General features: G+C 28.2%; 1 protein-coding gene and 1 long non-coding RNA gene across 2 annotated transcripts; both read left to right on the top strand.

The window, feature by feature from the left end:
* Nucleotides 1-7,025: 7,025 nt before the first annotated feature.
* LOC126551511 (uncharacterized) lies at nucleotides 7,026-11,218 on the top strand. The gene is made up of 4 exons (XR_007605436.1): nucleotides 7,026-7,408; nucleotides 7,614-7,801; nucleotides 8,570-8,740; nucleotides 8,834-11,218. It is a non-coding gene; the product is annotated as an uncharacterized LOC126551511 (long non-coding RNA).
* A 1,491-nt stretch (nucleotides 11,219-12,709) lies between these two features.
* On the top strand, nucleotides 12,710-15,315 carry LOC114120911 (eukaryotic translation initiation factor 3 subunit C-like). Its single transcript, XM_027983005.2, has 4 exons — nucleotides 12,710-13,108; nucleotides 13,190-13,317; nucleotides 13,397-13,526; nucleotides 14,161-15,315. The coding sequence occupies exons 1-4, from the start codon at nucleotides 13,028-13,030 to the stop codon at nucleotides 14,374-14,376; spliced, it is 555 nt and encodes a 184-aa protein (XP_027838806.2). The 5' UTR covers nucleotides 12,710-13,027; the 3' UTR covers nucleotides 14,377-15,315.
* The last annotated feature ends 529 nt before the right edge of the window (nucleotides 15,316-15,844 follow it).

Here is a 15,844-nt window from a genome sequence, read left to right as displayed (position 1 = left end):
AAACGCACGGCCCGCGGTGTTTACAGACAATTGCGTAAGGGCTACAACAGCATAAAGAAAGCCGGCTGATAAACCTTATATGCAGTTGCATACCCATATTGTATGGAGGGTAATAAGACCCCTTGTTCTTAGATGCCTATTTAGGTAAACTAATTGTGTATTTTTATGAAATAAAGTTTTTTTTGCAGTCGAAACTTTATTTTATTATACAGAATTCTGAATCAGAAGGATAGGTTATTAATTAATACGTTAATATAAATTAAGTATAAACTCTCCGATAATAAATATGTTTAGGCACATTCTGTTAACACCCCTCTCCAATACACTTTAAAGTGATGTTGGATATAATATGTATACTCCGCATGATTATAATCATCATGATAAGATACAATATATCTTATCAAGGGTCATAATGATAAAAAAAACTAAAAATAAATTCAAAAATAAAAAAAACAACTAAATGTAATTCTGTCTAAAAATTACAATTTTGATTATTATTTATATCAGTATTCCTGACTATTAAATAATATAAAATAATAGTGATTTAACCATTTATAGGACATTTATCGACATGAAAAACAGTGGACTTGATTATAAAGGTTTTAAATAATAATATAAAAATAATTTTTTATTATCGTTACATTGTCATTCCATTGATTAAATTTACCTATTATTAAATTTAAAGGGAAATATATTATCTAGACACCCATAAGCTTTTTCGATTTTTTAATGTTTTACAAGTTAAAATAATTTTAAAATTATCATATAACAGTCATGATTATTTATGCCATCCCTTAATAAATACGTATTATTTGTTAATGGGATGACCAATATAATATTTACACAACAAATAATTAAATGGTTGTAATCAAATAATTATAATAGGTAATTAATAAGTTTGAGACATGCCTAAATCATTATAGATATAAAGTAAAAAACGTAATAACGTACATGTGTGGAAGTAATAAGTATACCTGCCACAAAAGAGCACTACAACAAAAGCAATCGTGACTTCGGCAACAAGGACGATGATGACGACGACGACGTACCTAGTCGACGTTAATCCTCCGACAAAGACCCGTCATGGACAGTGGCGGTCCGGTGATCGCGTTTGAACTTTCGCTCCCCTTTCTCGTGCACTCTTCCTTTGATCACGTCTACAACATATTCTATAGGTATATATAGATTTATAATATAATTTATTGTACTAGACACAAGTTCTAAACACAATATGTTCAGTGTTAAGATATTATATAGTTATATGCAACTCGCACTTGCTGAGACGACAGTTATAGCAACAGACGACCAAGGGTTCAAGATATTACAATACTATATATAACCATATACAATAATTGTTTGCTCCTAATTATATACAGAGTATTGCCATGCATTTTCATTCCCATTTTTAATTAAATAATGAATTTATTCAAATCCTGATTTTAAGAATGTTTAAATATATATGTATAATATATGTATACTGGAAAGTCAAATTAAATTTTTATGATTATTTGAAATTCAAAACTTTACGACATCGGATATTTATTTTTAAATTTTTTTCCTTTTCTCGTTGATTTTTCGTGTCACCTCTAAGCTGGGTCCATGTCACTTTTAGGTGACATATCACTTGTTGATAACTACTGACTTAAATAGTGTCTTGTTATTTTTTTTTTTTTAAAAAACCCACTTTTATTCTGTAAATTATCAAATGGATAATATTTTTGAAAATGTTGATGTAAGTAGTAGGTACTTAACTCAACATTTGAATGAGTAATTTCTAAGTTGTTAAAATTTTTATTCTAAATAATAGAGTCCTTAAAAATGGTTTTGCAAAAATATGTAACATAATATTTGATCTATATAGTATTTGGATACTTAGATTTTTTTTACAAATAATTAATATTTATAGATTAATATTTTCAAGTCAACGCATAGTCCTCATATCTTAGTGAATCACCCTGTATATTTTTAATACCTACCTAATCGTTATTGTTGTGGTAATTATTTTTTTATGAGATTTTATTTTAATTCTTTGTGCCGGTTTTCTTTTTGTTTTTTTCTCAAATAAACAATAGCTCCTCTTAGTTAAAAAAATGCGCAGGTCTCAAAATTGTATAGACCACTATTATTTTTCCAGTAATTTTTTGACATTTATTTAAACTAGTTAGTACGACGTTTTGTTAACGACAAAAACCATCTGTTAATAACAACCGTGTAGCTCAACAACGAATATACGCACAATTTTTTTTTATTAGCGTTTGCAGTTAAAATATTGACAAAATTCGTCAAAATCATGAATATTTGCAAATTATTTTATAATTAAAAATTTATAAAAAATATTTAAGTAGCAAAGAGTTGAAAATTCATAAAAGATTTCCCAAACGTTGGCTTACAAGAATTATAGAAGAAGTTGATTGTTGGCTAATTAAAAAAAAAGATATCTTAAGTTTAAATTTTTACGAAATCCAAAATTCGATTAATACCGATAATAAAAATAATTTTGGGTTTTTGTTGTAGAAAAAATGACTAGCCGTAAAAATTTGAAACATATACATTTTTTTCGTTAATGGAAAATTTTATTTCCATTCTAAGGGTTGTTGAAATAAAATAATAGTATGAATGTATGATAATATAATACTAATATAATATATATATACATGTAATATGTATGTATGTCTAATTGTATTATAGTATAGTATTAACACAAGATTAAAATTATGAAAAAGGAAACGGAAACGAGGAGAGTGTAGCAAGCGTATATATTATAAGGACAGACCTTTTTTATGTACCCATTTTGTGGCCACGTTTTTTTTTCACAGAATTGTTCCAAATACATTCCTAAGTATTACCACATCATCCGATTTTCAAGATTTTGATTTTTGATTTTAAAGGGTTGAAATCCGTTAAAAAAAAATTTTAAAAAATAAAATAATAAATGAAAAACAAAATAAATAAAATAAGTCAGGTTGTTTTACCAACTACATAAAAGAAATAAAATAAGTCAGATTTTTTTACCAACTATATATTATATAACCCACAATATGGCGCATTAATGTATCTTATCTTCCGTAGGTAGTAAAAATAAATTAATATAGCTTTGAAACTTATATACACTGTATGATTAAAATTTAAATTGCCATTAGAACTAAACATAATTTTTACATGTAATTTGTGTCTATTTTATTATTTTATTTGAAACACTACTGTACAGCATTTAAAATGTATTCATAATTTTTATTAACATAAAATATATATTTGATCGAATAATGTATAAATAATTAATTAGTATTTGTAACTGAACTAAAATAAAAAATAAAATAGAAATACTTGTTATAATTAAATGTTAACTAATTAATTTCTTGTTCACAATTATTACATTGCTTTTATAAGTATTGAGTCGATGTACACAACAGAAAACAAATAAACTATTTGCAGCATATCATTCTTCTCAAACTTTTTTTAATCCTAAAAATACTATTCTCGAAGCTGCAAATTTCAGAATCCAATCTACCGCAGGCAAATGGCGTGCACTTCGGCTAATTTTTTTTATAAATGTAAGTATTAAACAGTAGAATTCACACTTTTATACTCAGAAATACTGAGATACTCAATATTTTTTAGTTTGTTTTACCTATTTTATCTTTGTGTGTGTGTGTGTGTGTGTGCGTTTAAGTAGTTGTTTTCTACTAATCAACCATGTTTGTAAAATTCGATACTTCAATTATCACTCAATTCTGTTACACTAACTACCAAGTACGAAATAACCAAATAATATTTAGAATACCTACATTCATTTTATAAATAAAAATGATAAACCATTATTTGTGTTTAAAGTTATTAAATGTATTATAATCATACTATTAATATGTCATTTAATTTTGAAATATTATAAAAACCTTAATAACACAAAATGTGATGTTATAACATTAAATATTTAAATCTTCCGAACACCATTATAATTTAAAAAAAAAATGATTCTTAAATCATACTTTTATCAATCTAATATACCTATTAGTAACAAATCAATCATATAGATATTTCCTGTAACAGCTAGCATTGCAAGCATTTTCAGACTGTATTTTTATCTAGTTCTTGATTTTATTATGAATGACACAATTGTCTTTATATTCCTCCATCAGCTCCATCATCGACTTATTTCTGTCGCTGATACGTGATTATCTGCATGTAAAGGTTAACTGTATAATTAATTAGCGGAGGCGCTCTTTGGCACGTGGGTAGGCCACTGTTTTGGGTGGGCCACTGTATTATAGGTGGGCTACTGCTGGAGTGGGTGTGTATTAGAGGCGTGCGTTCTCATACGTGTAACCTATTATTATAAAATTCTAAAAACGATTCCGACTGAAGTCGTTTTTGCAACGTGCAGGTTCTTGTACACATTAAAATATTATAATTACGTATAGCTTTAAATTTTTTAGACGTTTTGGGTTTTGAAAATTCATAAATCAACCATCTAACATTTGAGAAATATTTAAATATATATTTTTAAGTATATATGCATCTATATATTATATATCGTATAATACCTATTATACTATCAAAATATATAATAAATTATATAATTTGATCGTCATTCGGTAAAAAGTATATTATTTTCTTTAAAAAAATAAAAACGCATCTGCTCTGTAAAATCTATAATAACTGTGCAGTATACATAATATTATATGCCACTTGTGCTCGTTCTGAATTGAAACAGCGCTTATTCTGTTCACTAAAATAATATTACATTATGTATTAGGTACCTGTTACAATAATTGTCATAGAACTGTCGTCGTTGTTATGGTTGTTGAAAATGTTTTCTTTTCATTATGGTACATATGTTTCACAAAAGAAATTGCAGAATTTTAAATCACAATACGATGATGACGTACGTATGAAATCTTATAGCTATATATTTATACGTACTTTAGAATATACATACCTATATATCAAAGCAGTGATTTTAATTCGTAGTTTTCTTTGTTTATTTACGCTTCTATAACACAATAATACAATAATACATCGTAGTATATCGTAGTATACCCTTGAGCATTTATAATTTAGATTATAATTTTACTGACTTTTACATATATTTACGCATAGTTTTATCACGATGCGATACATTTTTCATTGACTTCAAATGAACGGAGTTTTTATTTTTCATTCATAGTTGTTTCGCAGGGTGTTAATACCCCATGGGAAGGGGACGGGCTTACATCTTAACAGGATTTATTTCAAGGGGATCTAATTTTTGGTATTTTCCTTCTTTAACTCTGCCACACTCTCTAACTTAACCCAATATAGCGACCACGAAGGGAATGAGCACAAATTTAATCAACTGGCGAAATATACGACGAACGAAAATAACGACAAGTTATGGTGATGGTGGTTGTGAGGAGAAAAAACTTCGAGACGACGATTGAACTCGCTATTTCTGGTGGTTTTATTTCCACTCTACTCGCCATCAACGGCACCACCACCGACAATATACAATATTATATAATAAAAATAATGCAATACTATAGCCCCGTACTGCCAGCCAAAATGAAATTAAAAACTTTCGCGTTTCTTTGAATCCGAAAGAAGAACACGCTCTTCTATAGCTTTTTATTTAACCACTGCTTATCTCCTTAAGTAAACATCACTTAAATTAAAACACTGATAAATAAATATAAATTCATACTTGTGCCATACCTATATTATATTACAAGTGCAAACCCCATGATAGTCAATATAGTTAATATTATCTATTATTATTGTATTATATTTTTCCGCAAAACAAACGATGATTTATTAGAATTAATAAAAACTTCAGGCAAAAAATTCCGAGGTACCTACATAAAAATTACACCGATTTAAAGACAGTCAAATTTAGAGTCAAGTATATAAAATATAAATAATTAATTTAAATTTAAACATTTCTAGTAGTAATAAATTAATGTAAATTTCAAGCCAAAATTTCAGACAATATAATAAAAATAAAAAAATAAAATTTAAACTTTTATTCACGATTATTCCATTATACAAAATGTTTTATAATCAACGGTCACTACATCTCGCAATGTATAAGTTTTAAGCAAATTTTTCATGAGACTTTATTTTAACGAAATTTTATCATGAACAAATTGAAGACTGCGATCCGTGACTGGTGATCTGAAACTCTGAAAATACTCAACCTAATTGAATTTTGACTCTTTAGGAATAATCGTTGTATAGTATGACAAAGACCTGGGGTTTAAGCTAACAGCAGTGCGTATACGCAGTATAATATTAAATACGGTGGACTATATTATTATTATTATTGTACGACTTTTGACGAAATAATATACAATATTATATTTTTATCGACTGTTACATCGCGTGTATGATAGCGTATATTTACTAAACGACAATAATTCCCGTTGACAGACTCGCCGTTTGTCGTTCCACGTTCGTATGTACAATGTACATATTATATAATATATCATACGTACTACACAACAATACAAAATAATACGTAATACAATCATTACAGGACAAAAACTCGATGATGTGCACTTGCTGCGGCCGTTTTGTCACGGTCGGATATTTTTCCGACCAGATGGCTATATTATAATATAGGTGCACACACAAACGTTCGCCCCACCGCCGTCGACGTGTGTCGTATATGTATATATACATCACATACGATATATTAACATCTTTATGAAACCATAAATTAGTTACGCGATCTCCGGTTTTTTTTACGTTACAAAGAGAGGGCGTGTCCCCCCGGTGTGTGTGTGTTTTAAAAAATAAAAGTACGACTCGTACAGCACTATTATACGGTCTATTATACACACGCGCAGTGTATATATATGTATATAAGTATATTTAATATCACATATCTACCCTCGGCCGATATTAGTGTGTGTGTGTGAGTTTATACATAATATAATGTACCGGACGACCCCTATTCCGCGGCGTATAATATTATATTATAATATAGTCGTCGAGGGGTCGCGCGGAGATACCATCATCATCGACTCTGCATATACAATATTATATAGTATTTAGTAGAACACAATATGTATAAGGTCGTATCGTCGTCATGATGATATCATTATTATTATTATATCGTACACGTGTTGTGTTGATGATGACTCCGAAGGATAATATAAAAATATAGGTATATATATAGATTGTATATGATAATATGCACGTACCTGCATATTATATATTGACTGTTCAATTTGATCGATTTGACGCTGTGCGTTCGGTACGAATGTTTCTGAGAAATTAAGTTTGAAATAACCTCCCGTTGCAGGAGGACCAGGACCGCCGCTGTATAGTATAAGACTATGGAAAACTCAAGAGTGTAGAATGTAGATATACATATAGTTGCAAAAGCTCAAGAAAACCTCGAATTAAATAATTCGATAAGTATATTACGTAGGTAAATAAAATATGTTTAGGTACTTATGGTTCACTATATTTTAACTATAAAAATAATATGTTGTTTCAATAATCTTGTTTGATTTTGACTGAGCTTCAAGAGCCGATTACAATAATATTACATCATCGTCTCTATCAAAAAAGCAACTTTACAGAGCATTCGATTTTCATTACTATGCACACTTATTAATGCTTACTTCTTGCAGGATTCGAAACTGTATTTTGAAAAGCGTGACCAAATGTCCTAAACGAATTAAAATATGTACGAATCATAAATAATTATGTGGAGCACGAGTTCGTGAGCAGATTTCAAATAATTACAACATCGACACAAAATTACCGTGTGACCATGTGAATACATGGATACTTATTCATTCGGATTTAAATTTTGAAGGTATTATATAATATTCCCAGTTTCTTCATAATACAACGAAATTAATTGTCTGTATACCATATTAATATTAGGTAGGTATATTATATATATAGGTACATAATACATATTAATATATTGGTCGTTATATAATATTTAAAATACATTGTTGGGTACGCCTCTGTTTAAATATTGGTCACCACTAAATAATGAACATTATTTTATTAGTTATTACTTATTATACTACCGAAACTTTTGCATAGATGCCTATTTGTTATAGTTAATTTTACTGTATGTAAGTATGTTATAGGCACAAAAAACATTGTGAAAACAATTTTAATTTTGTATATTTTGAATATGCCTATAAAAGGCTTAAAATTTAAATCATGATTTTGAGGTCGTATTTTAATATTGTAACATACATTAAACAGAATCTTAATAAATATAAATTTTACCTATATACTTCCTAGGCTGTGGAAAAAAAATAATAAATACTAAAAATATTTTTTCACCAGGATAAGTTTTACAATAAATGTAGAACAAAACAATAAAGGATTTCTTAGATATATCTTTATCATTGTATTACATACCATATGAATATTATATTATGATTATAGGGATTATATAGGTATTAGTATATATATATACTAATACCTATACAGTTTTAACTATCTTAGGAATAAGAACAGGATTATAAAATAATGTCCTCGTCGCACTGTTTAGAATCTAAAATATAAAATTTACAATTTATTGAAGCTATTCATCGACTATCTTCTACTTTTATTTTTTTAGTGGTTGCCAATAATTACCTTCTTCTCTCAAAATACTATTGCCGTAAATTCATCAGGGATTGATCCAAAACGATGATTTATGGAAGATACATAATTTTGAAGTTTGAATTTACGCCACAAACATAATATTGTGATAGACAATACAAGAAACAATTTCAATTACTTATATCAGGTAACAAAATATAATATAAATTAATTTAAATGTAACCATTTGAATTATTGATCTTAAAAAATTTTATTTTATATTCATATTTTTTTTTTATAGAAACTGAGCAGTTGTACATAAAAAATACTTACAAAAATCTAAGAACACATTTTTTAAAAATATACAAGGCGTGGAGTGCTGTTACCCACTTTGTTCACTTGATGAGTATACAATCTTAGTCCATTTGTGATACTAAATGACTAAACTGACTTATGTTAGAAAATTATAATCTGGTTAACCCGAGGTATATTTTCATTACAATTTCAACACAATCCAAAAATATGCTAACCATATGTAGGGTGTATTCACGTCCTCCAATATGATTATTATTCGATATCCAATAATATTTATATATATCGGTGGTTTTACCGTACCACAAGATTTTGAACTGAATTGAATATATTTTCCAAAAGTACGCCTTACTTCACGCGTCTTGGCTTGCATCTCTCCACCGTTCCTCCACAGCCACCACAAACCCTCAACCCTACCACCATCGCGTACAGACCCCCTAAATACGCTTTACAAGTTACATGTATACCGCATCATACAAGACCGTGTAATAGTTAATACGATTTGTTTTTATTTTTTTTTTGCTCTCCCCGACCGACGCTAAACGGATCGGTCGTATCGGCGGCGTCTCATGAATTTTTATCGGATCCCGGCAAAGTGTCCCCAGAGACGACCGCACACGCACACATATCATTATATTATATACTCCACACACGACACACGCGACCAGATGCATAACATTTATAAGTATACATTGCACGCTTGGGCCGTACGCGACAGCCGCCCCAACTATCGCGCATATATAATTATTGCGGTCCGTCAAACCTGACACCCCGTCCTGCACGTAGTACAAATACCGAATGCGACCGTAATTTTATGATAATATCTTTTATCAACATTCGCGGTGGTCTCCCGTATTTTTGCGGCGGTCGCGGTTCTTTTTATACATTTTCCGTCGCTAAACGTCCGCAACCATCATCGAACGTATTATTACGACATTTTTATAATATCATTACAATAGCAGTTATACCACTGCTACAGACGTCCAACGCGATATATTATCAAGCAATATAATTATACGATTGCGTCATCTAATAAGTAATCAGTGTGTGACGACGATTGGATTGTACGCGCGAAACTTAAACAGCGGCGAAGATCGCCGTTACGCACAGTTAATGCGGTTTAGGGACCGAGCTTGGGATGGACCACTTATTGTCGCCGCCAACTTTCAAAATGTTGAGGATGAAAACTTATTTTGCGTTCGACAAGAAGTATTTTACGTTAGCGCAATAAGTTGTATTACGTTGATAATCGTTTAAAATTCAGTTTAACCAATAATTTTAAATGCAAAATTTATTTACTTTATACGGTCTATTAAATTTGAATACTCTTCACAGTTTTCATTGAATAAAAATTTCATAATACGTGATTGAGACATCTCCCTCCAAAGTTCTCTACCGTTGTTCAATGTACCTATTATCTACATTTTTTTTTTTTTTTTTTTGCTCCATTCGTCGTTTAGCAGTGATGCCGCAACTACCATATACGCACCAACTCGGTGTTCATTAAATCATATAAAATATATTATGTCATGGACTCGGAACTAAATATTCTCTTTCGAAACACCGAATTGTTCAGAAGAGCAATTTATTGTAAACTTTACAATATATAATATTTTACGTTTATTTCCTTTCATAATGAATGCTCTTTAATGATTGTCAAATCTAAAAATTATCAATTTATTCGACGTTACTTCTTGTAAATTGAGTTGTTTTAAGAAAAACTTACCAACGTAAAAAATACGATAATTATTTAAAAAATTAATAGTTAAATCTATATCTTAACGGTAAAAATACTTTTCATTCGTAATAGAACAAAAACAAATATCCAATATAAGCACTGCAGTATTATACTATAACGACGCGTATGTATATTCACACAGACACAGTATTCGTGTGTATAACATTTCACCAATCGACTACTTCTAATCAAACGCCTCCTTGTTTTGTCTGTAATATATATATTTTATTTCCTGTTGTAACATCAATAGTAAATATTATGAGTAGGTAGTCAGGTCGTATAAATATAGTACGAGTATCGGAATACAAAGTATGACAGTAGAGTATTCAGTATAGTATACAGCGATAAACTATTGAATATTAATACAGTTTATTTTGGTTGAACAATGAAGGAAAATAGGAAAATAAGAAAGAATCGGTCACAATATAATTCATAGTTTTATCAATAGACAAGCGAGAAAAACCATTTCCAGATTATTGAAGTTCATTTGTCTTAAATTTCACTAATTATAATATTAATATTATATACTGGAAGAATAAGAAAAATGTGTTGGTTTTTAATAATTTAATTTTAATTAAAAAGTTGATGAAGTGATTAAAAGCTATAGTGAGTACTTATTTTTATTTTGTTTTTTCTTATAACAGCAGTTTTTTCAATTTAAATGTACGAAAATTAATTAATCTTTTTAACTCTCTCGCTCTCTTTCTCTGTATATTAATATAATAGCATAAATACATGTATCTAATGGATTAAATTAGTCATGGTTAGAATTTTTTGTGACAGATCTATAAAAAATCTAATTTAAAATATTATTACATTTACAATATTTTGAAGGCTAATTTTCAATCAGGAGGCCAAGCAAAATCATGTTATATCTTCACCTATGACTACAGATCTTGAACATCTAAAATATTATTTCTATTTTCTATTGTAAGTAATTATGCCGATTCATCATGATCATAAATCAAACATTGATATCATTTAATATAATAGTGTATATTATGTATGTATAAATCATTTTGTGATAACATAAATACGACTATAGGTCTCTCTATCTCGTGTAGTTATAAATGAGAAGTTCTTCAATAATTTTACATATATAAATAAATTATTTTTGTATATATATTAATATATTTCATGTTGAGATTTTTTATTTTTTTTTACTTTGACAGAATCATGTTATTACTTCAATAGTTTTCTTTTCGAAGTTGTTCTACGTACATTAGAAGAACGTTAGTTGATATGAGAAAATATACGAAGTTAGGCCACGTCAAATTTAAACTTTTTCTCTTCACCGGCGTAGTATATTTATATTCTGTAAACATTTCAAATTACTTTCAACGTGACCTTTACTCAGCACAAATATATTCTTTACCATAAATAATATTATAAAATTATCTTAAACATGATGAAATACATTTCAAGTTTTGAAAAACAAATAATTATTATTTTACGCCAATCATTATAATAATTAGATCGTTGAATTACCAAAGTTCGACTATAAACAACTGAAAATATTTCTCGGAATTATCTACTGAAGCATATAGACAATCTTCTTTGAAAAATGTAAACATAGTTTTTTTATCAAATTCCCTTGAAATGTCTACGGTATATTACTAAAATATGTTATACATATAACAAATATGTTATACGTATAACGTACAATATGCTGTATTAAGTTTAATAAGAATAAATTACAAAGACGAAATATTATAATAACATGATCGTTAATCCAAAAAATGTAAACAGGTTAGAACGTATAATAATTTTGTACTTATATTACTTTCACATATTATATTATAGATGTTTATTAAAAATGTGTACCTATACCTATTTTCAAATAATCAAACTATGGCGTGCTTGACGAAAAATAAATTCCCAATAATCATAAATTTATTACTAATAATAAGTAATAAACAATAAAATTGTCTAAAAATAACAAACTGCTATAACTTATTAAACACTAACTTTAATAACTTATTTGTTATTGACAAATATTAAATAAAATTTCAGATATTTTTATTTTTTATATTAACGTACAACGCATATTTATCATAGTTTATTCGAGCAATACTCATTCATATTAACTCTATTTTAGGAAAATTGTGAAAAATGAATTGAAAAAGTTGAATAATTTATAAAGTTAAAATGTTGTATAATTGAGGTTCTATTCAATTAAAAATATCTACATTCTACATATCACATGTTTATAGTTCAATTTTATAATAATGTGTTTTATATCTTTCATCAGTCATCACTCATCGCGTTTTGGAGCAGTAAAAGTACAACATTTAACTTCAATACCATTTCTATCCAAAAATTACTCTAAAAATTTAGCTTCCCTTAGACAAAAATTTAGAAAATATGTAAAAGATTTTGAGAGTGACTTGGCTAAATTCCGAGAAAATCCTGATCTCCCAGATCAAGAAGAAGACCAAAAAGAAGATGAAGATGTGGATTCTGATGAAAGTGAAAGTGAAGATCCAGCTGCTTCATTTAAAAAAATCAGAAGAAAAAATACCCAAGGTTAGAATTAATTTAATTTAATTTTAATTTACTTATATTTTAATTAAAGACAAATTTTATTATATCAATATTTTGATTTAGGTAGCAAAAACTGGTGGTGATTCTAACAGTGACAATTCGTTTGATTGGGGTAATGATTCTGAAAGCTCTTCGTCAAGTAGTGAAGATAAAGGTCAATATCAAAGTATAAGAGAACGGTTTTTGAAAAAGTAAGTTAATTTTGGTTTGCGTGTTATGCTAGTACTTATTATTCACATTTTCATATCATAAAAAATATTATAATATTAGATCGTCTGATAAAGACGATGATGAAAAGAAAAAAGAGCGCAAAGAAAAACCTAAAAAACTTAAACGAGAAAAAGAAGATGAAAGTGATTCAGAATGGCAGAAAGTTCGGAGAGGAGTAGCAATTTCATTTGTAAGTTAATATTATTTAGTTTAATATAAATTATACTACTTATAATTATCTGTTCAATTTTTGGTCTTAATGATTGAAATAATAAAAGAACAGATTGTGCTAGTTAAAATATAATATTTATTTAATACTTTGCAACAAGAAATGAAGGCAGATAGATCAGTTAACACTTACCAAGTAGCAAGAGAAGACAATGTATGCTATACTAGACGGATTTGTTAGTGGAAGCAGATTCGTTCTTAGGGATAGACTGCACCATAATGTTAAAATTGGGGTTCTATACTTACCGCGAAATAAGAACACACCTGGGTGATGAACCAAAACAAGTTCACCACCAATATGATGAGGTACGTTCTTATTCCGCAGTGAATATATGTACTTATTGTTTCATATGAAATTTTTTATTTTGTCTTAATATATTAGTATCATTGAAGCATAGTTTGTGATAATAATTACAATATTATGCATACATATAAGAACATTGATCGTACATTGTACAAGTGAATAGATATGTACAGGTATTTATGATATTTTGATTATAAGTATAATAACATATTTAATAGTATTATACTATTATGATAATATTGAATTATGAAGCTGTGTGGCGTAATAATGTGAATATCATTATATTATTTAGGAAAAACCAAAAATGTTTGCAAAAGATGCAGAAATTACTCCAGAGGCTGTTCTGCGTAAATTAACAGAAGTAATTGCTGCCCATGGAAAGAAGCGTACCGATCGAAGAGAACAATTTGAGCTGTTACATGAATTATTATTAATTTCAGAAGCTCACGTGAAGCTTGGTGAACTGCGTAACAAATATAACGTTATTTGCGGGATTACGTTTTACTAACTAATATCAATAATAGAAGATAAAAAAATAAAATATAACCTTAAAGACTTAAACTAAATAATGCTGTAGGCGAGTGTGTACAATGTCACGGTGAAAAATTGATATTATTTTTCGACTAGCACATTATTTGTTTATTTATTTATAGTTTAGCACCCTCGGCGGGTAGAGTGCAGCCAGTTTGTTATTGTTTCACATCAATACACATAACACATAACAAATATTATAATATAATAATAATATTATAGTCTATTGAAATGATAATTTCATTTTTCATTCATCTTATACTATACCTATTATTATTATATTCACAAACCTAAACATAGGCCATGGGTGCACCGTTTATTAAATCTTGCGTACAAATATTGACGTACTTTGGTTCGCTATTTATTATGTACCAGACAATAATATTTTCACAAAGAAAACACACGTTTATTTGTTTAAAATACCACTTATAATAATATATATTATATTATAATGTTGTGATGACTATACATGTAAAGTGTATAGATAGATAGCTATATCATATGGTATATATTTACAACCATGTTTATTCGCGTCGTTTACCTAGGTATGTGTAATTGCATCATTTCGACCGAAAAGTGTACATAATTTTGTTTATTTTAATTTAAATGTAAATTGTATGCGATATTGCGATATGAAATTCTCGTATACATTAAATACGCACTCGTGCTAGCGCCTAGCTGTGCACTAGAAATGGAAAATATAGACATTGCGTATAATGCAGCATACCTCTAAATAATATTTATGCTTGTGTTGTAAGACTTTGAGCGACGACGTAAATATTATATTATTATCTACTCGGTGTGATGTTTGGAAAATGATTTTCGCCGCATTAGAAAAGATGAACAAAATCGTTTCTGATTATTTTCAGACTTTTAGTTATTATCACTACAATGTTATACTATTATAATTAATCAATTAACATAATGACAACGTTTAAATAGTGTTACATACGAATACAATATATTATTATATATTTATACTCATCTTTTCTTCGTCATATCATTAGCCATTAGTATAATGTACATAATATTATGTTGTTAAATAGGATGAATAATTATATTATATATTATATTTTAATTCGTATATAACAATTTATTATTGTTGTTGTACGTTTTTATCGAGTTAAACCCGTAGGCTGTTTCACAAAATATCCATCATAAGTAGTTGTAAAGTAAAACGAGTAAAAGATTTTTTTAACGTATAAAGTATTTATTATACCTATATAACATAATATGAGACGGCAACCAAGCTTATTGTTACATAAATTTTAAAATATATTACGTGGGGATGTAAAAATATATTATGAGTTTTATCAAATGGGATTATGTTTTACGGTATTGTCGGAGTGTACCTAAAGTTATTGTTGATGGATAAATATTACGAGAACAATTAAAAAGAATATATGTGCGAGAAAAATATTGTTTTTAAATAAATACCAAATTTC

The sequence above is a fragment of the Aphis gossypii genome, chromosome 3, assembly GCF_020184175.1.
Source record: "Aphis gossypii isolate Hap1 chromosome 3, ASM2018417v2, whole genome shotgun sequence".
Taxonomy (NCBI): Eukaryota; Metazoa; Arthropoda; class Insecta; order Hemiptera; family Aphididae; genus Aphis; species Aphis gossypii.
The sequence above is the reverse complement of the archived record's forward strand: the minus strand, read 5'-3'. Positions and strand labels throughout refer to the sequence as shown.

Coding starts and splice junctions, on each gene's coding strand:
- LOC114120911 (XM_027983005.2), top strand. CDS start 13,028: ATGAAGATGTGGATTCTGATGAAAGTGAAAGTGAAGATCCAGCTGCTT. Junction 13,109..13,189: donor CAGAAGAAAAAATACCCAAG/GTTAGAATTAAT, acceptor ATTTTGATTTAG/GTAGCAAAAACTGGTGGTGA. Junction 13,318..13,396: donor AGAGAACGGTTTTTGAAAAA/GTAAGTTAATTT, acceptor TTATAATATTAG/ATCGTCTGATAAAGACGATG.